Raw genomic sequence first — 21,700 nt, 5'->3', positions numbered from 1 at the left:
CAGTTTAAGAATAAGCGGTGGGCCATTTAGAACGGAGATGAGGAGGAACTTTTTCACTCAGAGAGTTATGAATCTGTGGAATTCTCTGCCTCAGAAGGCAGTGGAGGCCAATTCTCTGGATGCTTTCAAGAGAGAGTTAGATAGAGCTCTTAAAGATAGCAGTCAAGGGATATGGGGAGAAGGCAGGAACAGGTACTGATTGTGGATGATCAGCCATGATCACAGTGAACGGCGATGCTAGCTCGAAGGGTCGAATGGCTTACTCCTGCATCTATTGTCTATTGTAAATATGAATTTTAAATGTTTATTTTTTTATTAAAATGTACACAAAACAATTCTGACGATCATTCCACAACAGTGTGCAAATATAACTTCAATTTTAGTACAAAACACATGACAGATGTTTTATATTTGTATAATTTCTTCAGATATTTTAACATGGTTTTAGAATTGATTTTAATACAAAATAAGAAGGGTTTCGACCCGTAACGTTGCCTATTTCCTTCGCTCCATTCGCCTCACCCGCTGAGCTTCTCCAGCATTTTTGTCTACCTTCGATTTTCTAGTATCTGCAGTTCTTTCCTAAACATATGCTATTCCCTGTTTCTCATTAATCATCAAAATTAATCATCAAATCTCATCTTTTTTCCTTGGAATGCAGGAATTTTGTTCTGCTCTTTTCGTCTTCTACTCGCTTCCCAAGAGGGATGAAGCGATTGTTGTGGCTTTGGAATTACATTTCCAGGCCTCCCTTGGGATCTCCGATGAAAGGACAATATTTTGGTGTTAGATTTGTTTTGTAGACTATCTGCAAATGCAAAACAAATTTCAGAGAAGGTATGATCAACAAATAGACCTAATTTGTAGTATGAAACCATTAAAACACACAAGAGATTTTAGATTAATGTAAATTATGTAGAAATGTAAAACTCATCAGTGCAAAATAATCCGCAGGCTGTGTGGTCATATCATCCTTCCACATTTATACAATTGAAAATTTATATTTTTCCACTTTTCTGTAGAATTACGTAAGCAAGCAATTTATTTCACTCTGAGGAAAAGACACCCTTCTATACAGTATATAATTAGAAATGTTTTTCTTTCTGCAGTAGCAGAAGTAATATAATGTAATTTCATGACATTTATTGAATGCAAGAAATTGTAAAGTTAATTATGTTAATAATCAATGGGGAATATTAAGAGGTAACACGAGGAATTATGGTTCTGTTGTCCTTCACAGCTACACAGTTCAATACATTCTGCACAGAAATATCTCCAGTCGAAGAGCAGTGATCATATTCCCTTTCACAATCCGTGACGGAATTCAATGAAAAAAAGATTTTGCTCATCATACATTATTTTACCCCAGAGCCTCATTAACATCATTCAATAATTCATGAATAGGTTCACAAAGGTTGAGATGTGAAAACATTACTCATGCAAAAGGAATGTTTTCCTTGTTTAAATATGTGTTCTTATGTGAACCCTTATGCTACAGCTGACCTGCAATACAAATGATTTGGAGCATTTTACTGCATAACTGAAGTAAGAAGGCGCTTACATTCCCAGCATATGTGAGAGGATTTTCTTAAATGTGTAAATTAAAAGAACCTTAAAATGTAGATTTTTTCGAGCAGGACCAAAATGTTCAATATTTATATACAAACATATGTATAATTTAGTAGCAGGAAAAGATTACTTGTAACCCCAGTTAATAAGATCATGGCTGATCTAATTGCAACCTCAATTTGCATTCCCATCCACCTTTCACTCTATTGCATATCAAAAACCTATCTGTCTGTGCTTTAAAAATACTTGAAGACTCTACTTTCATTGCCTTAGGGAAAGGTTTCAAAAACTTGCATTCCCTTAAGATAAAAAGACATTTCAAAACATGACTCTAGCCCTACATTCTCCGCTGAAAGGAAATCTCTCTACATTCATCCTGCTCAGATCCCTCAGGATCTTATAGATTTCAATCAAGTTTCATAAGTTTGCTTCTACTTTTCTAAACTCTGGTGGATATGACCTGTCCAATCTTTTCCAGTGAGCCAACCCACCAATTTCAGCTCTCTGAACTCCTTCCAATGCATTGAAATCTTTCCTCAAATAAGAGGCCAATTCTGTACACATTACTCCAGATGTGGTTCCACTAATGCCATATTGTAACTGAAATATAACCTCACTTCTTGTGTTTTCCAATCCCTCAGCAATAATAAATTTATTAGCTTTCCTAATTACTTGGCATAGGTGCATTCTTGCCTTTCAAATCCCTCTGCATCTCATATAGAAACATAGAAAAATAGGTGCAGGAGTAGGCCATTCGGCCCTTCGAGCCTGCACCGCCATTCATTATGATCATTGCTGATCATCCAACTCAGTATCCCGTACCTGCCTTCTCTCCATACCCCCTGATACATTTAGCCACAAGGGCCACATCTAACTCCCTCTTAAATATAGCCAATGAACTGGCCTCAACTACCTTCTGTGGCAGAGAGTTCCAGAGAGTTCCACAGTTTCCACTGTGTGAAAAATGCTTTTCTCATCTCGGTCTAATCCAATTATTATTTAGATAATTCACTTATTTCTTAAATTTCCTGTCAAAGTGAACAATTTCACTTTTACCCACATTACATGTCATTTGCTTGCTCATTACTCCATCACTTAACTATCTAGTTTGTTCTAAAACGTCTACCTTTCTGTAACACCCTTCAGCTCTACAGCCCTTCAGTTATAGCCTCTTGATCAATCCCAATTCCAACTGCTTTGCCACTACCAACCTTTTCATCAGGTGCCTGGGTCCTAAGCTACAGATGACCTTCCTCAAATCTCTGCCTCTCTCTTCTGCTTCAAGAAATCATTTAAACAATACTTTTGACTGTGTTTTGTTATCACACCCTAATAACTCCTTACTTGTGAAGTTCCTTATATTACTATGCTGAAAGTGCTATATACACTTAAATAGGTCAATGGGGGAGATGGGAATATACACATTGGCAGGGAGGATTAGCTGGGTTAATTGCTCCTCTGCTCCTCCTCCCCCCCCCCCCCTCGCCCCCGCCCCCGCCCCCAACCACTCACACACTTTCCAATTCCCTCCATCAACCAAGCTTTGGGTTTTGTTCAATTATCCCACCCACTTCCTAGAGCACAGATTTTATGAACACCTTTCACCTCAGATATGTGTGATAGTGAACATTCAATTGTAGGTAACTACACAAGACAGATAGACAGACTTGGCTTTGTGAAGGGGAGGTCTTGCTTGACACATTTGCTGGAATTCTTTGAAGAAGTAAATAGCAAGACAGATAAAGGAGAGTCAGTAGATTCAGAAAGCCTTTGATAAGGTGCCACACGTTAGGCTGCTTTGGAAGATGAGAGCCCACGGTATCAAAGGGCAGATACTAGTATGGATAACAGGTTGGTTGGATGGCAGAAGCCAAAGAGTGGCAATAAAGGGGGCTTTTTCTGGTTTGCTGCCAGTGACAAGTGGAGTTACGCAAGGGTCGATGCCGGGGCCGCTACTCTTCACATTGTATATTAGTGATTTGGATGAGGGTAAAGTTTGCAGATGATATGAAAATAGGTGGAGGGGCAGGGAGTGTAGAGAAAGCAGGGACTCTGCAGAAGAACTTGGATAGGTTGCGAGAGTGGGAAGAGAAGTGGCAGATGGAATATGATGTAGCAAAGTGTGCAGCCATGCATTTTGGTAGTGGGAATAAAGGCGTAGACTATTTTCTAAATGGGGTGAGACTCCAGAAATCGGAAGTGCAAATGGATTTGGGAATGCTGATGCAAGATTCCTAAAAAGTTAATCTGCAATTTGAATCGGTAGCAAAGAAACCAAACTCAATGCTAGCATTTATTTCAAGTGGGTTTGTATACAAAAAACAGGGAGGTAATGTTGAGGCTCTATAAGGTGCTGGTAATGCCGCATTTGGAATATTGTGAGGAATTTTTGGCACCATATCTGAGGAAGGATGAGCTGGCTCTGGAGAGGGTCCAGAGGAGGTTTACAAGAATGATTCCTGGAATGTGTAGGTTAACCTATAATAAGCGTTTGTCAGCACTGGGCCTGAACTCACTGGAGTTTAGAAGAATGAGGGAGGACCTAATTGAAATATGCAGAAGTGAAAGGCTTGGATAGAGTGGATATGGAGAGGATGTTTCCACTAGTGGAAGAGTCTAGGACTAGAGGTCATCGCCTCAGAATTAAAGGATGTCCTTTTTAGAAGGAGATGAGGAGACATTTCTTTAGTCAGAGGGTGGTGAATCTGTGGAATTCTGCCACAGAAGGCTGTGGAGGCCGTCAGTGGATATTTTGAAGGCAGAGATTGATATGCTTATGATGACCTTATGACAAACGCCCACATGCAGAGTGCCCTGGAATGTGATTAACAGCAGAGAGGCACCAATGCCAAATGTTAACCGTTACTCCATGGGATTGTTACCACTGCACAGGCAAAGAATGGAACTGAGTGATGTTGCTGAAGAAGTAGCCTAGGCTCTTACTCCATGAGCTCAGTTGCAGATATTTTCCTGTCTTTGTGCCCCATTACTGCATTGTCCAGTTTAACATTTTGATTATACGAATTTCCTTATAGTTGGGTTGTATAAAAAATGTTGCCCATTTATCTCAGGAACAGGAAATCTTCATTGGGTAGTTGTGATTTTTCACCTCTATCAGGGACCAGATGAGAAGGAAGGTCTTCTATGTTTGATAGAAGTATTCTTCTGGATAACACCAGCCATTTGGTCCAAATGGAAACATAAATCTTCAAACCTGGCTATGCCTTTTCCTTATGACAATGTCTATGGATACTCAACTAAGGGATATTTCCAAGACCACTTATTGACAAATATTTGGGCACTGCGGAATCAAGGAATGAGGAATCAAAGGGTCTGATCTTACTGAATGGCAGGATATGCATGAAGGGTGCCCAGTCAACGATAGTTTACAGTGGGGCCACTTATTGGTGTTCCAAAGTATTCATTATGCACGTTCCTTCCTTGTTTACATACTTCTAATGATGCTATCAATCTTGACGCAACCAAACAAAGTGTACTACAGTAGCATGGAAGGCAATTTCAAAATAACTGCTGATACTTAAAAGAAAATGCACAGCATTAACATAATCAAAGAAAACCCAGTAAAAAAATACTGACCTTGTTTCTTGTTTTTGATCCCTCCCTGATTGCTGTTAAAAATAAAGCACAATAATTCAGAATCAAGTTAATTTTGCTACGTAGAAGAAATTGTATAGGAAATTAATTCAAAATAAATTTAAACTGAAATTAAATCTGGTCCTTACTTGCGCTGCATTGATGCCTTTGAACGTGACAAATTATTGCAAAATACAGTTCCAAACTTTGTTTGCTCCCTGCTGTTTCTTTTTTCAATGGGTTTGTTCTTTCTTTCCTCCATACTACTTGGCATTTTTTGTTCATCATCTTTCACAGTGATAACATCAGATGTTGGATCAATTTCTTGTTTCTTTTTGTTTGTTCTCTTCACCTTTCCAATAAAGAAATCATCATCCCCACTTTCATCACTCGATGTCTGATTATAAAACCTCTCCTCTGTACTATCATCAAAGTACTCTTTCTCTTCAGCACTGGCATCTTCTTCCATAGGACTTATGTTCTGCGATTTAATCACAACTTGTACTTGTTTCTTTGTATCTAACTGGGCGGGCTTGGTATTTTCAATAACTTGAGAAACCAATGATATTTCTTCAGCTTGGATTTTGGAGGTGTCTTCATGACTGAAACACTTTTCATTCAAAGTTTCAGGTTCAGATTTATCCTGAGTTGTGCTGGTTTGTTTGACTTGTGTTGCTTTATCTTTGGTCTTTCCGATAACTTGAGAAACCAATGCTGATTCAGCAGCTTGAACTTCGGAGTTGTCTTTATTACTGAAACATTTTTCATTTAAAGGTTCAGGTTCAGATTTGTCTGGAGCTGCAATGGTTTGTTTGACTTGTGTTGCTGTAGATGTGGTCATTTCAGTAACTTGAGAAACCAATGCTGATTCTGTGGCTTGGACTTCGGTGTCTTCATCACTGAAACATTTTTCATTCTTTGGTTCAGGTTCTGATTTGTCTAAAACTGCAATGGTTTGTTTGCCATCTGTTGCTATAGCTTCAGTCTTTTTGATAACTTGAGAAATCAATACCGATTCTTCAATTTGGACTTCGGAGGTGTCTTCGTTTTTGAAACTCTTTTCATTCAAAGGCTCAGGTTCAGACTTATCCAGAGAAGAACTGGTTTGTGTGATGTGCATCGATTTGCTTTTCTCACCTACAGTATCATCGTCTTCCACCTTAGTTGTTTTACCATGAGATATTTCATCTGATGTTGAGAGCTGTAATGACTCTGCTTTCAGCTGAGGCTCCTGCTGTGACCTCTGGGCTTTCTTTTTGTTTTTTCCTCTAGCTTCTTGAAATGAATTCACAGCAGCTGCCAAAAAGTGAGCAAAGAATAAATTTGCACATGTATTATTTAAAAACATTTAATGCTTCACTACCCAGAGTAAAATTAAGGCTACAATAAAAGTTTATAAAACCTGATCAGATAATTTTAAGCTCAAAATTTCACATTTGCAATTCTGCCTTTTAAACATTGAAACAGTTCATGCTGATCATTGTGATTGTTCACAGGTCTGGGCACTTTGAAAAATATAGTATTAAGAATATTAGAAACAGAAGCAGGACAAGGACATTTGGATGCCCTGTGCCTACACCACCACTTAATAACATTATAACTGATCTCCACTTCAGCATCATTGTTCTACTCTAAATGGACACGGGATCAGGGGTACCCCATCAAGCCCTTTGATTTTGCTCTATCATGGATCAATATCATACAGTAACTGATTTTATACTGTCGCTGCATTTCCCAGCATTGTCGCCATACCTCTTGATTCATTTAATATTTCAAAATGTATTGATCTGTTGTGAACAGTCCCAATGACTGAACTGCCACAGTCCTGCGGAGTGAAGAAGTCCAGTGATTTACTGTGCAGTATGTGATGTAACTTCTCCTTCTGTCTGAAATAGCCTTGAGATTGACCTCTTGGTTCAATATTTCTCAGCCAAAGGAAACATCCTCTCTGCATCTGGCCTGTCAAGCCTAATATGAATTTAGTGTCTTAATGGGAGTGCCTCTTCTAAATTCTTCTAAATTGCAGAGCATGCGAGCCCACTCTTCTCTAATGGCAAGTTCCCCATCTCAGGAGCCAGTCTGATGAATTCCTCTCTGTACACCCTCTATGGCAACTGTATTTTTTTGTTAAGGAGACCAAACCTGTACTCAATACTACCATGATTACCTATCCTTTTGTACTCATATCTTCCCATAATAAATTCCCAAGATCACTCGTGTTCCTCTGAACATTAACATTTCCCTGTCATTTGCATCGTGAAAAAAATACTCTGCTCTTCTGTTTTGTACAATGAAGTGATAATCTCACATTTTTGCAACAGCCATGTTCTCACTCATCCTGTTGAAAGTCATCCTCCCTACTTTCAATCCCATCTTGTACCATCAGCAAACTTGCAAATATTGCATCTGATCCCATCAGCAAAATTGTTGACATGAATTGTGGACAGTTGTGGCCAACCACCCATCGCTGTGGTACCACCCTACCCTCCCGGCCTTAGAAAGAGCCACGTCTACTCTTATCGGAGAGTATGTTGCTGAACTCTCGTCGGAGTTTGTCAAGAAGGATCTCGACCCGAAACGTCACCCATTCATTCTCTCCAGAGATGCTGCCTGTCCCGCTGAGTTACTCCAGAATGTTGTGTCTACCCACATCTACTCTTAGCTTGCTTCCCTTAATATCTACAATAAATCAATCTCTATTCTGCAACTGAGCTTCAAAAGTTCTCTTGGGGAGATGATTCATTCCCAACATACATTACCCTTCAACCAAAAAATATTTTTCTCAACAGTTCTGAACAGTCCTCTCTTTATTTTGAGACCAGGCATTTCTCCAAATGAAACATCAACTCTACAACTACCCTCTCAAAGTCATGTAAGAATATTGCAGGTTTCAATGAGATGATCTCTCATTCCTTAAAATCAAGAGAAGGTTGGTTTCATAGAAACATAGAAAATAGGTGCAGGAGGAGGCCATTTGGCCCTTCGAGCCAGCACCGCCATTCATTGTGATCATGGCTGATCGTCCCCTATCAATAACCCGTGCCTGCCTTTTCCCCATATCCCTCGACTTCACTAGCCCCTAGAGCTCTATCCAACTCTCTCTTAAATCCATCCAGTGACTTGGCCTCCACTGCCCTCTGTGGCAGGGAATTCCATAAATTCACAACTCTCTGGGTGAAAAAGTTTTTTCTCACCTCAGTCTTAAATGACCTCCCATTTATTCTAAGACTGTGGCCCCTGGTTCTTGACTCGCCCAACATTGGGAACATTTTTCCTGCATCTAGCTTGTCCAGTCCTTTTATAATTGTTATATGTTTCCATAACATTCCCCCTCATCCTTCTAAACTCCAGTGAATACAAGCCTAGTCTTTTCAACCTTTCCTCATATGACAGTCCCACCATCCTAGGGATCAATCTCGTGAACCTACGCTGCACTGCCTCAATCACAAGGATGTCCTTCCTCAAATTAGGAGACCAAAACTGTACACAATACTCCAGATGTGGTCTCACCAGAGCCCTATACAACTGCAGAAGAACCTCTTTACTCCTATACTGCAATCCTCTTGTTATATGGATAACAAGGGAAATTAGGGATAGTATCAAAACAAAAGATGAAGCATACAAATTAGCCAGAAAAAGCAGCCTACCAGAGGACTGGGAGAAATTCAGTCCAGCAGAGGAGGACAAAGGGCTTAATTAGGAAATGGAAAATAGATTATGAAAGAAAACTGGCAGGGAACATAAAAACTGACTGCAAAAGCTTTTATAGATATGTGAAGAGAAAAAGATTAGTTAAAACAAATGTAGGTCCCTTGCAGTCAGAAACAGATGAATTGATCATGGGGAACAAGGACATGGCAGACCAATTAAATAACTACTTTGGTTCTGTCTTCACTAGGGAAGACATAAATAATCTGCCGGAAATAGCAGGGGACCGGGGGTCAAATGAGATGGAGGAAATGAGTGAAATCCAGGTTAGTCGGGAAGTGATGTTAGGTAAATTGAATGGATTAAAGGCCGATAAATCCCCAGGGCCAGATAGGCTGCATCCCAGTGCTTAAGGAAGTAGCCCCAGAAATAGTGGATGCATTAGTGATAATTTTTCAAAACTCTTTAGATTCTGGAGTAGTTCCTGAGGATTGGAGGGTAGCTAATGTAACCCCACTTTTTAAAAAGGGAGGGAGATGCAGTATAATATGGATAAATGCGAGGTTATCCACTTTGGTGGCAAGAACAGGAAAGTAGACTATTATCTGAATGGTGGTCGATTAGGAAAAGGGGAGATGCAACGAGACCTGGGTGTCATGGTACACCAGTCATTGAAAGTAGGCATGCAGGTGCAGCAGGCAGTGAAGAAAGCGAATGGTATGTTAGCATTCATAGCAAAAGAATTTGAGTATAGGAGCAGGGAGGTTCTACTGCAGTTGTACAGGGCCTTGGTGGGACCACTCCTGGAATATTGCGTACAGTTTTGGTCTCCTAATCTGAGGAAATACATTCTTGCCAGGGAATTCGGAGAAGGTTCACCAGACTGATTCGTGGGATGGCAGGACTTTCATATGAAGAAAGACTGGATAGGCTCGGCTTGTACTCGCTAGAATTTAGAAGATTGAGGGGGGATCTTATAGAAACTTACAAAATTCTTAAGGGGTTGGACAGGCTAGATGCAGGAAGATTGTTCCCGATGTTGGGGAAGTCCAGAACAAGGGGTCACAGTTTAAGGATAAGGGGGAAGTATTTTAGGACCGAGATGAGAATTTTTTTTTCACACAGAGAGTGGTGAATCTGTGGAATTCTCTGCCACAGAAAGTAGTTGAGGCCAGTTCATTGGCTATATTTAAGAGGGAGTTAGATGTGACCCTTGTGGCGAAAAGGATCAGGGGGTATGGAGAGAAGGCAGGTACAGGATACTGAGTTGGATGATCAGCCATGATCATATTGAATGGCGGTGCAGGCTTGAAGGGCGAATGGCCTACTCCTGCACCTATTTTCTATGTTTCAATGAAGGCCAACATTCCATTAGCTTTCTTCACTGCCTGCTGTACCTGTAAACCAACTTTCAGTGACCGGTGTACAAGGACGCCCAGGTCTCGCTGCACCTCCCCATTAACTAACCTAACCCCATTGAGATAATAATCTGCCCCCTTGTTTTTGCCGCCAAAGTGGATAACCTCACATTGATCTATATTATACTGCATCTGCCACTCATCTGCCCACTCACTCAAGCTGTCCAGGTCACCCTGCAACCTCCTAACATCCTCTTCCCAGTTCACACTGCCTCCTTTCCTCTCATGGTTACCATATTAAAGCACTTGGGATTCAGATTGAGCTACAATACCACTGTTGTGAAGAAGGCACAGTGGCCAATTGCCTTCATTAACCGGGTCAGATAATATAAAGGCAGGGAGGTCTTGGTCGCACTTTATGAAACATTGGTTAGGCCATAGTTGAATGATTGTGTGCACTCCTGGTCACTCACTACACTATAAGAAGGACATGATTGCACTGCAAATGGTGCAAAGCTAATTCATCAGGATGGAGTGTTTCAGTTAAGAGGGGAGACTGGATAGAAACATCTAGTTACACAGTATGGTAAAAGGCCTTTAGGCCCAACGTACATGTCAACAAAGGTGCTCTGCTGAGCTAGTCGCCCATGGCCGTGGTTTCCACATATCTCTCTGAACCTTTCCAATAGGAGTCTTTGTTAGGATAGGCCAGGCTTGGTTGCTGTGAAGCACAAGAGGCTGAGGGTGGAATTTGACAGAGGTGAACAAAACTATGAGAAGCATAGATACAGCAGATTGTAAGGTATCAAAAACCAGAAGGCATATGTTTAAAGTGAGAGTAAGAGGTTTAGAGGGTATTTGAAAATAATATTTGTACCTACACAGGTTGAAATCTGAAACACATTGCCAGAGAAGGTGGTGGGAAGTTACTTTTGAAGCATCTGGGTGAGCAATGGAATTACCGAGGCATGATAGGCAATGAACAAGCTGCCAGCAAATTAAATTAGCATTGACTGTGAGTTAATGGTCAGTATGAACATCAGGGGCTGAAGGGCATATTTTTGTCCCATGTAGTTCTACGTGCAAAAACTATTTTGAAGGATTCTTAATTTGTAAAGCTGAGAAAATGTTCCATAAAGTTGACATTATGCATCAATGCAAAAGACATTTATTTGAATGATAAATAGGTAACAGATGAAAGGGTAAACAGTGGGATTGATGACAGGTGATAGCTTTGAAGAAGCATAAACACCACCTGCAAAGATAAACACCACCTGCAAAGAGTAGGCCATTCGGCCCTTTGAGCCATGCAATGTGATCATGGCTGATCATCCACAATCAGGACCCCGTTCCTGCCTTCTCCCCATATCCCTTGATTCTGCTAGCCCTAAGAGCTCTATCTAACTCTTTTGAATGAATCCAGCGAATCGGCTTCCACGGCCTTCTGAGGCAGAGAATTCCACAAATTCACAACTCTCTGGGTGAAAAAGTTTTTCCTCATCTCAGTTCTAAATGGCTACCCCTTATTCTTAAACTGTGGCCCTGTTTCTGGACACCCCCAACATCGGGAACATGTTTTCTGTATCTAGCTTGCCCAATCGCTCAATAATTTTATATGTTTCTATAAGATTCCCTCCCATCCTTCTAAATTCCAGTGAATACAAGACCAGTCGTTCCATTCTTTCATCATATGACAGTCCTGCCATCCCGGTAATTAACCTCGTGAACCGGCACTGCATTCCTTCAATAGCAAGAATGTCCTTCCTCAAATTAGAACACCAAAACTGCACACAATACTCCAGGTGTGCTCTCACGGCCCTGTACAACTGCAGAACGACCTCTACTGCCTACCGTACCTGCATGCTTACTTTCAGTGACTGGTATACAAGGGCACCCAGGTCTCGTTGCACTTCTCCTTTTCCAAAGCTGACACCATTCAGATAATAATCGGCCTTTTTGTTCTTGCCACCAAAGTGGAAAACCTCACATTTATCCAAATTATACTGCATCTGCCCACTCACCCAACCTATCCAAGTCACCCTGCATCCTCATAGCATCCTCTTCACAGTTCACACTGTCACCCAGCTTTGTGTCATCTGCAAATTTGCTAATGTTATCCTTTATATTTTTGGCTAGCTTACCTTCGTACTTCATCTTTTCTGCCCGTATAGCCTTTTTAGTTACCTTCTGTTGTTCTTTAAAAGTTTCCCAATCCTCTGGCTTCACGCTCATCTTTGCTATGATATACCTCTTCTCTTTTAGTTTTATACTGTCCTTGACTTCTTTTGTCAGCCACGGTCACCTCTTGCTCCCCGTAGAATATTTCTTCCTCTTTGGAATGAAATTATCCTGCATCTTCTGGATTATTCACAGAAATTCCTGTCATTGCTGTTCCACCATCATCCCTGCTAGGGTCCCTTTCCAGTCAACTTTGGCCAGCTCCTCTCTCATGCCTCCATAGTCCCCTTTGTTCAACTCCAATACCGACACTTCAGATTTTATCTTCTCCCTCTCAAATTGCAGATGACAACGTATCATATGATGCTTACTACCTCCTAATGGTTCCTTTACCTTGAGTTCCCTTATCAAATCTAGTTCATTACACAAAACTAAATCCAGAATTGCCTTCTCCCTTGTAGGCTCCAGTACAAGCTGCTCTAAGAATCCATGTCAGAGGCATTCCACAAACTCCCTTTCTTGGGGTCCAGTACCAACCTGATTTTCCCAGTCTACCTGAATATGTTGAAATCTTCCATAATCACTGTAGCATTACCTTTGTTGCATGCCAATTTTAACTACTGATGCAACTTGCACCCTATATCCAGGCTACTGTTTAGGGGCCTATAGATAACAACCATTAGGGTATTTTTACCCAAACGATTTCTCAGTTCTATCCACAATGAGTACATCTTCTGATTCTATGTCACCCCTCGCAAAGGACTGAATTTCATTCCTTACCAACGAACTACCCCACCCACTGTCTGCCCACCTGTCTGTCTATTTGATCGGACGTATAACCCTGAATATTCAGTTCCCAGCTCCGATCCTCTTGCCGCCATGTCTCTGTAATTCCCACAACACCTACCAATCTCAACTGAGCCTCAAGCTCATCCACTTTATTTCTTATACTTTGCGCATTCATATATAACACTTTAAATTCGGTATTCACCTCCCCTCTCACACCTGACCTTATGCTCTTATCCCTTCTTGAACTTTCCTTTCCATTAATTTGGGTGCCTTTTGTAACTTTTCCTGTACTCTCTTTCCCTTTAACTCCATCCTTATACTTTCAATTTGTCGACCCCTCTCCACCGCTATTTAGTTTAAACCCACCCGCGTGTAGCACTAGCAAACCTGCCTGCCAGAATGTTGGTCCCCCTCCAATTCACCCTATCAATCCCCCTCATGATTTTCTACACCTCCATAAGATCGTCCTAGCCTTCTGTGCTCCAAGTCCTAGCTTGCCCAATTTTTCCCGATAGCTCAGACCCTGGAATCTTGGCAACATCCTCGTAAATCTTCTCTGCGACATTCTGGACATCTTGTTGAAGGGTGGGGAGAATTAAAGAAATTCATTCAAAGATGCAACTGACAAAAGTTATTCCAAGTACTCAAGGCAGTACTTGGTATATTTACTGTATTCAGTTTGAAGCTCGCCATTAAATTGCATTTCTTAATAACATTTTCTCGGTTAGTTTAGATGACGTGCTTGTTCATTTTTACTTTCAATTGCAGAGTTAAGCATTAGTATAATTTGAGTGATAAATATATGATGCTAATGTCTCTTAGGCTATATTGTTAGATTATCTATAACTACAATTTACAGATTTCCATTAAAGATGCACAAACATTCTGGATTTTGAAAAAATGTTTTTCCTGTTGCTGCAAACATACTGTTCCATATTTTTATGATCGAAGAACTTGCAGCGTTTTTTTAAAATCTTGATAAAAACTGATTTTATACCACATGGAAGGCTATTTCACTCATGACAGTAAACAGTGCGAAAGTAGTCCAAAATTGCAAATCAATGGTCTACACCATTTTTCATTAATTGCTTTGCAGCAAAAACTATTAAAGAAAACTACTTTGATTTTCTTGTATAAATTAGCGTGTTGTATTTTGTAGTCAGTGTCCATGAAAGAACTTGATAGTCACTTTGCTAATAATTTGCCGGACTTTTAATGGGCTTTTAATGAAACCTTGACGTTGCACAACATAATGTCCTCTATATGAGATTGTGTTGCCTGGAAGCAGAGTAAGCAACTGGGAGTCTCTTGAAACAATCAAATCAAATAATTCTCACTGGAACATGTCATGTTTAGTTAAGGAACACTAGATTAAATCATATTATGAAAGTAATAAAAAATATTGAGATTAAGATATTGAAGGATAAAATAAATAGCCAGACTGGTCGGGGAGTGACCAGTCGGGGAGGGGCCTTGACGAGGGAAGTGCCTTGTGAGAAAAGTGCGAATCTTTGGCTCGAGAGTCTTTGGCGAGGAGGCTGAGGAGAGGAGACTATGCCAAAAGTTGGGGAGCACTGGACACGGTGAAGACATGACGGGTAAGATGATTCAGTGTGATGCTTGCAGGATGTGGGAGGCCAGGGACACTGATGGTGCCTCTGGGCTGCTACAACGGTGGTAAATGTGTCCAGGTTCAGCTCCTGAAGGACCGTGTTGGGGCACTGGAGAAGCAACTTGATATCCTCAGGATCATCCGGGAAAACGAGAGTTTCCTGGACAGGACCAACAGTGAGGTTGTCTCGCCAAGGATACAGGAAGAACGAAGGTGGGTGACTGAGATAAAGGGGAGTAAACGTGGAGTGCAGGAGACCCAGGCAGCTGTGCCTAATAAAAACAGGTATGCCGTTGCGGTCCGGATCCGCTCCCACTTCTACTCCCAGAGCGGGGCCAAGACAATTGTAGATAGACACAAAATGCCGGAGTAACTCAGCGGCACCGGCAGCATCTCTGGAGAGAAGCAATGGGTGACGTTTTGGGTCAAGACCCTTCTTTTCAGACTGAGGAAGAGTCTCGACACGTCACCCATTGCTTCTCTCCAGAGATGCTTCCGGTCCCGCTGAGTTACTCCAGCTTTGTGTCCATCTTCAAATGATGTCACGTGCTCCAGACGGCTGGCGTACGTATGTAATCGCGCCCGACCTTCGCGGGACCGTCGTTGCTCAACGCGACCACGAGGTTGCGTCATTTGTGTTCCAAGGACACGTAAGTGGGACAGGCCCTTTAGGAAGAAGACTGAAAAGCAGGACTTCTAGGGTGGTTATCTCTGGATTGCTTCCAGTTTTTACACAGAGAGTGGTGAATCTGTGGAATTCTCTGCCACAGAAGGTAGTTGAGGCCAGTTCATTGGCTATATTTAAGAGGGAGTTAGATGTGGCCCTTGTGGCTAAAGGTATGGAGAGAAGGCAGGTATGGGATACTGAGTTGGATGATCAGCCATGATCACAATGAATGGCAGTGCAGGCTCGAAGGGCCGAATGGCCTACTCCTGCACCTATTTTCTATGTTTCTAAGTACCTCGTGCTAGTGAGGGCAGGAACAGGGAAATAGGGGATCTGAATGTGTGGCTGGGGGGCTGGTGCAGGGAGCAAGGATTTAGCTTTTTAGACCACTGGGGTCTCTTCTGGGGTAGGGATGACCTGTACAAAAGGGACGGGTTACACCTTAACTGGGGGGGGGGGGGGGGGGACCAACGTTCTGACAGGCAGGTTTGCTAGTGCTACACATGTGGGCTTAAGCTAAATCGTGGGGGGCGGGGGGGGGGCAGGGATTGACAAATTGGGAGTATAAAGATGGAGTTGAAGGGGAAGTGAGTACAGGAAAAATTACAATAGCCTCCTGAATTAATTGGAAGGAAAGATCGAGAAGGGATAAGAGAGTAAGGTCAGGGCCAATAGTGAGAGGGGAGGTGAATACCGAAGTCAAAATGTTGTATATGAATGCGCGAAGTATAAGAAATAAAGTGGACGAGCTTGAGGCTTAGTTAGAAATTAGCAAGTATGATCTTGTGGGAATTACAGAGAAATGGCTGCAAGAGGGCCAGGGCTGGGAACTGAGTATTCAAGGGTATACCTCCTATCGAAAAGACAGGTGGGCAGAGGGGGTGGGGTAGCTTTGTTGGTGAGGAATTAAATTCAGTCCCTTGCAAGGGGTGACATTGAAACAGGAGATGTGGAGTCAGTATGAATAGAACTAAGGAATTGTAAAAATATCCTAATGGGACATCTATAGGCCCCCAAACAGTAGCCTGGATATAGGGTACAAGTTGAATCAAGTGTTAAAATTGGCACGTCGTAAAGGTAATGCTACCATTATTATGGGAGATTTCATCATGCAGGTAGACTGGGAAAATCAGGTTGGTATTGGACCCCAAGAAAAGGAGTTTGTGGAGTGCCTCTGTGATGGATTCTTAGAGGAGCTTGTATTGGAGCCTACCGGGGAGAAGGCAATTCTGGATTTAGTGTTGTGTAATGAACCGGAATTGATACAGGAACTCGAGGTAAAGGAGCCATTAGTAGGTAGTGACTATAATATGATAAGTTTCAATCTACAATTTCAGAGGGAGAAGGGTAAATCGGAGGTGTCAGTATTACAGTTGAACAAAGGGGACTGTGGAACCATGAGGGAGGAGCTGACTAAAGTTGACTGGAAAGATACCCTAGCAGGGATGACAATGGAACAACAATGGCAGGTATTTCTGCGAACAATACAGAGGGTGCAGGATCAGTTCATTCCAAAGAGGAAGAAAGATTCCAAGGGGAGTAAGGGGCGACCGTGGCTGACAAGGGAAGTCAGGGACAGTATAAAAATAAAGGAGAAGAAGTATAACATTGCAAAGATGAGCAGGAAGCCAGAAGATTGGGCAACTTTTAAGAGCAACAGAAGATAACTAAAAAGGCAATATGTGGAGAAAAGATGAGACCGAAGGTATGCTAGCCAAGAATATAAAGGAATGTAAAAGCTTCTTTAGGTATGTGAAGAGGAAAAAATTAGTTAAGACCAAAGTTGGACACTTGAAGACTGAAAAAGGTGAATTTATCATGGGGAACAAGAAATGGCAGAGCAGTTGAACAGGTACTTTGGATCTGTCTTCACTAAGGAGGACACAAACAATCTCCCTGATGCACTAGTGGCCAGAGTATCTAGGGTGACGGAGGAACTGAAGGAAATTCACATTAGACAGGTGTTGGGTAGACTAATGGGACTGGAGGCTGATAAATCCCCAGGGCCTGAAGGTCTTCATCCCAGGATACTTAAGAAAGTGGCTCTACAAATTGTAGATGGATTAGTGATCATTTTCCAATGTTCTATAGATTCAGGATCAGTTCCTGTGGATTAGAGGGTAGCTAATGTTATCCCACTTTTTAAGAAAGGTGGGAGAGAGAAAACAGGAAATTATAGACCAGAGGTGCCAAGTTTTGTCGGAGTATTTCAGTATTCTACAGGGCTCGAAATTAGCGGTTGCCCGGGTGCCATTGACAACCCAAAGTGCCGCCGGGCAACCTAAACGGCGAGTCATTTTACCTGGCTTGGCACGCAGATACTGGTTTATACCGATAGACACAAAAAACTGGAGTAACTCCGCGGGTCAGGCAGCATCTCTGGCGAATAGGAATGTGAAGTTTTGTGTTGGTGGCGGCTGTATTGCGGGGCAAAGATACTAGGTGCGGTGTGACGAAGGGTCGGAGCGAATGACGGGCTCCGAACAGCGGCAGGATCGGCTGCACCGCCTCTTCCTCCCGCACCCCGCCCGGCGGAAGGAGGCCTCCCTCTCTCTCCCTCCCTCCCTCCTCCCGACCTCGGCGTGCGAGAGTTGTTGTTTTGTAAGCGCCGTTGGTGGATTTGCAAGCAGCGGCCGCTATCGCCCTGATAACGGCCGCTGCTTGCAAATCAGCCAACAGCCGCCGCCGACACGAAACGTCACGTTCCTATTCTCCAGAGATGCTGCCTGACCCGCGGAGTTACTCCAGTTTTTTGTGTCTGTCGGTATAAACCAGTATCTGCGTGCCAAGCCGGGCAAAATGACTCGCCGTTTAGGTTGCCCGGCGGCACTTTGGGCGGTCAATGGCACCCGGGCAATTTCGAGCCCTGCTGACATCCCCCGTGCTCTCCCCTCACAATTTTACATACTCCAACCAACACGCACTAATTCACCTGCCTCAATCCATCCATTCCGCACCGATTGCCTGCTCAACCCTGTTCTAGTACCTGAAAATCAGTATTTTGCTGTTATTTTTTATGTGCGGTCATACCCATGTAAGAGTACAAGAATGTATAACTTTGCTACCAATTGACATTTCTTCTACGCATCTTACTTGACAGTGCATTCATTGCCATCTCTTTGTATACTGCTATTTGAACGGCTGCTTCCTGCTTTTAGCACCAGATGATGATGTGGAAGCCTCCCTCTCCCTCCCTCGCTCCCTCCGTCCTCTCTCCCTCCCTACCTCTTCATCCCTCCCTCCCTCCCTCTCTCCCTCCCCTCTCCATCCTCTCCCTCTCTCCACCCCTCACTCTCCCCACCCCTCTCTCTCTCCCTCTTGATCCCACCCACCGTTCTGTAAAATCAAGGCCAATCCCAATGTAACTGCAATCCCACTGGTAACCTTTCACCACTAGGCTTATCCAGAATTCTACCACTGCCTGAAAAATAATCAAAGACTCAAAGAGAATTCCAAAGACTCATTGTTGTACGAGAATTTTCCTGAACAGTCTGTGACCCATAGCGCTGTAGCTATGTGTAAAGCCCATTGCGCTATATTTAGATCCCACAGCGCTCCAGCCAACAGCTTTTTCGTTTAAATTCCCACGCGTTAAACTGACAGCGCTCTGTTTAAACCTTGAGCGGGACAGGCAGCGACTCGGGAGAGAAGGAATGGGTGACGTTTCTGGTCGAGACCCTTCTTCAGACTGAACTGAACACCGTATTTAAAATCCATATTTAACAACACAAAATCGTACATCAGTGTTCTTATCGCATTTCCGTACAAAATACGGAAAATCCGTACTGCTTGGCAGCTATGATAGACCAGTTAACCCGATATCAGTGGTGGGGAAGAAGCTGGAGTCAATTATAAAAGATGAAATAGCGGCACATTTGGATAGCAGTAGCAGAATCGGTCCGAGTCAGCATGGATTTACGAAGGAAAAATCATGCTTGACTCATCTTATGGAATTTTTTGAGGATGTAACTAGGAAAATGGACAAGGGAGAGTAAGTAGATGTAGTGTACCTGGAGTTTCAGAAAGCATTTGATAAGGTCCCACAAAGGAGATTTGTGGGCAAAATTAGAGCACATGGTATTGGGGGTAGAGTGCTGACATGGATAGAAAATTGGTTGGCATACAGGAAACAAAGAGTAGGGATTAATGGGTCCCTTTCAGAATGGCAGGCAGTGAATAGTGGGGTACCCGCAAGGCTCGGTGCTCGGGCCGCAGCTATTTACAATATACATTATTGATTTAGATGAAGGGATTAAAAGTAACATTAGCATATTTGCAGATGACACAAAGCTGGGTGGCAGTGTGAACTGTGAAGAGGATGCAGGGTGACTTGGACAGGTTGGGTGAATGGGCAGATGCATGGCATTAATGTGGATAAATGTGAGGTTATCCACTTTAGTGGCAAAACCAGGAAGGCAGATTATTTTCTAAATGGAGTCAAGTTGGGAAAAGGGGAAGTACAACGGGATCTGGGTGTCCTTGTTCATCAGTCAATGAAAGTAAGCATGCGGCAGGCAAGTGCCTACCCTGACTAAAATTATAAAATGGTAATTATTAAATATAAATAGTAAAGGCACGGGAGAATTATGCCTACCTAAGAGATCGATCTCTTGGGTCAGCATAATTCTCCCGTGCCTTTCATCCGCAGTAGATGTAACACATGAAAGTATGTGCAACTCACGTGCCGTCGACGCTGCTTCAAGCCTTCAATGACAATGGTCTATAAAGGCAGCTGAAATTCTGCCTTTGCACCGTGGACTGCGTGCATGTGCTGCGCAGTGCAAGTTTCTTGGCGGATTTTTCAAAATGGATTGTCATTATCTTAAGAGTATCTTAAGAATCAAAGAGAAGAATGGAGTTCGTGTACAAATAATGTGGTAAGTAAATTTCTTTGAGCTATCTGTTTTTAAATAACTTTATTAAGAGATAAGGCTTTTGAAGACAAATTACTTTATAAAAGTTGAGTGACTGCCTACCGGAGAGGAGAACAATCTGCGCATGCGCGGTTGTCAAGCTTTTTTAAAAGCCGACTGACTGCCAACCCTGAGTAATTACTCATGGCACGTGCGTGGTATGCAGGTACAGCAGGCAGTGAAGAAAACAAATGGCATGTTGACCTTCATAACACGAGGAGTTGAGTATAGGAGCAAAGAGGTCCTTCTGCAGTTGTACAGGGCCCTAGTGAGACCACACCTGGAGTACTGTGTGCAGTTTTGGTTTCCCAATTTGAGGAAGGTCATTCTTGCTATTGAGGGAGTACAGCGTAGGTTTACCAGGTTAATTCCCGGGATGGCGGGACTGTCATATGTTGATAGAATGGAGTGGCTGGGCTTGTATGCTCTGGAATTTAGAAGGATGAGAGGGTATCTTAGTGAAACATATAAGATTATTAAGGTTTGGACATTCTAGAGGCGGGAAACATGTTCCCGATGTTGGGGGAGTCCAGAACCAGGGGCCACAGTTTAAGAATAAGGCAAAAGCCATTTAGAACGGAGATAAGCAATAAGTTTATCACTCAGAGAGTTGTGAGTGTGGAATTCTCTGCCTCAGAGGGCGGTGTTGGCTGGTTCTCTGGATGCTTTCTAGAGAGAGCTGGACAGAGCTCTTAAAGATAGCGGAGTCAAGGGATATGGGGAGAAGGCAGGAACGGGGTACTGATTGTGGATGATCAGCCATGATCACATTGAATGGCTCGAAGGGCCGAATGGCCTACTCCTGCACCTATTGTCTATAAAGAGTTCTTCCAGACATCTCCAAAATTAATTTTTGAAGTTTAGATACTCCACAATGTAAAACTAAATTTTCATAAAGAGAGTTGTTCGGTAATAATTGCACTATTTAAATTTCACATGTCAAAATGCACCAGCCCTAACCTTTGCTGCAATCCTGCCATTCTATAGGTATCATTACCAAGTCCATTGGTGAGGTGGTTTTACAGCACAGGCCTCCAGCACGGCAGGATACAAGTTATCCATTCTCAGTACGGTAACTTGGACACCAATGAATGAATCCAAATGGTGAACTTAGTATAAATGTCTGCATTAACGGTATTTGCGCTTAGCAGAATACAAACATCTGCATTGAGCATAGCAGTGTTTAACAAAGTACAAATGTCTACATTGAGGGCAGCAGTATTTAACAGAATACAATCACCTGCATTGAGAGTTGCAGGCTTAACAGAATACAGACATCTCCAGTGAGGGCAGCACCACTTACCAAAAGTACATCTGCATTTAAGTGCTGAAGTCAGGAGCTTGGTGTCTACCCTCAATGCAATGCAATTTA

At 42.5% G+C, this 21,700-nt stretch overlaps 1 protein-coding gene across 1 annotated transcript in view; it reads right to left on the bottom strand.

Annotated features, from left to right (window-relative positions):
- Positions 1-292: 292 nt before the first annotated feature.
- The window catches only part of srfbp1 (serum response factor binding protein 1), a 230,732-nt gene continuing 209,324 nt past the window's right edge, over positions 293-21,700 (bottom strand). The window contains exons 6-8 of the mRNA XM_033017499.1: positions 5,313-6,459; positions 5,167-5,198; positions 293-808 (exon numbers count right to left, since the gene is read on the bottom strand). Coding sequence (XP_032873390.1) covers positions 624-808; positions 5,167-5,198; positions 5,313-6,459 — 1,364 coding nt within the window. The 3' untranslated portion in view covers positions 293-623. The remainder of the gene's footprint in view (positions 809-5,166; positions 5,199-5,312; positions 6,460-21,700) is intronic.

Source organism: Amblyraja radiata, chromosome 3, assembly GCF_010909765.2.
Source record: "Amblyraja radiata isolate CabotCenter1 chromosome 3, sAmbRad1.1.pri, whole genome shotgun sequence".
Lineage (NCBI taxonomy): Eukaryota > Metazoa > Chordata > Chondrichthyes > Rajiformes > Rajidae > Amblyraja > Amblyraja radiata.
Note: the sequence above shows the minus strand (reverse complement) of the source record. Positions and strands in the feature narration are given on the sequence as shown.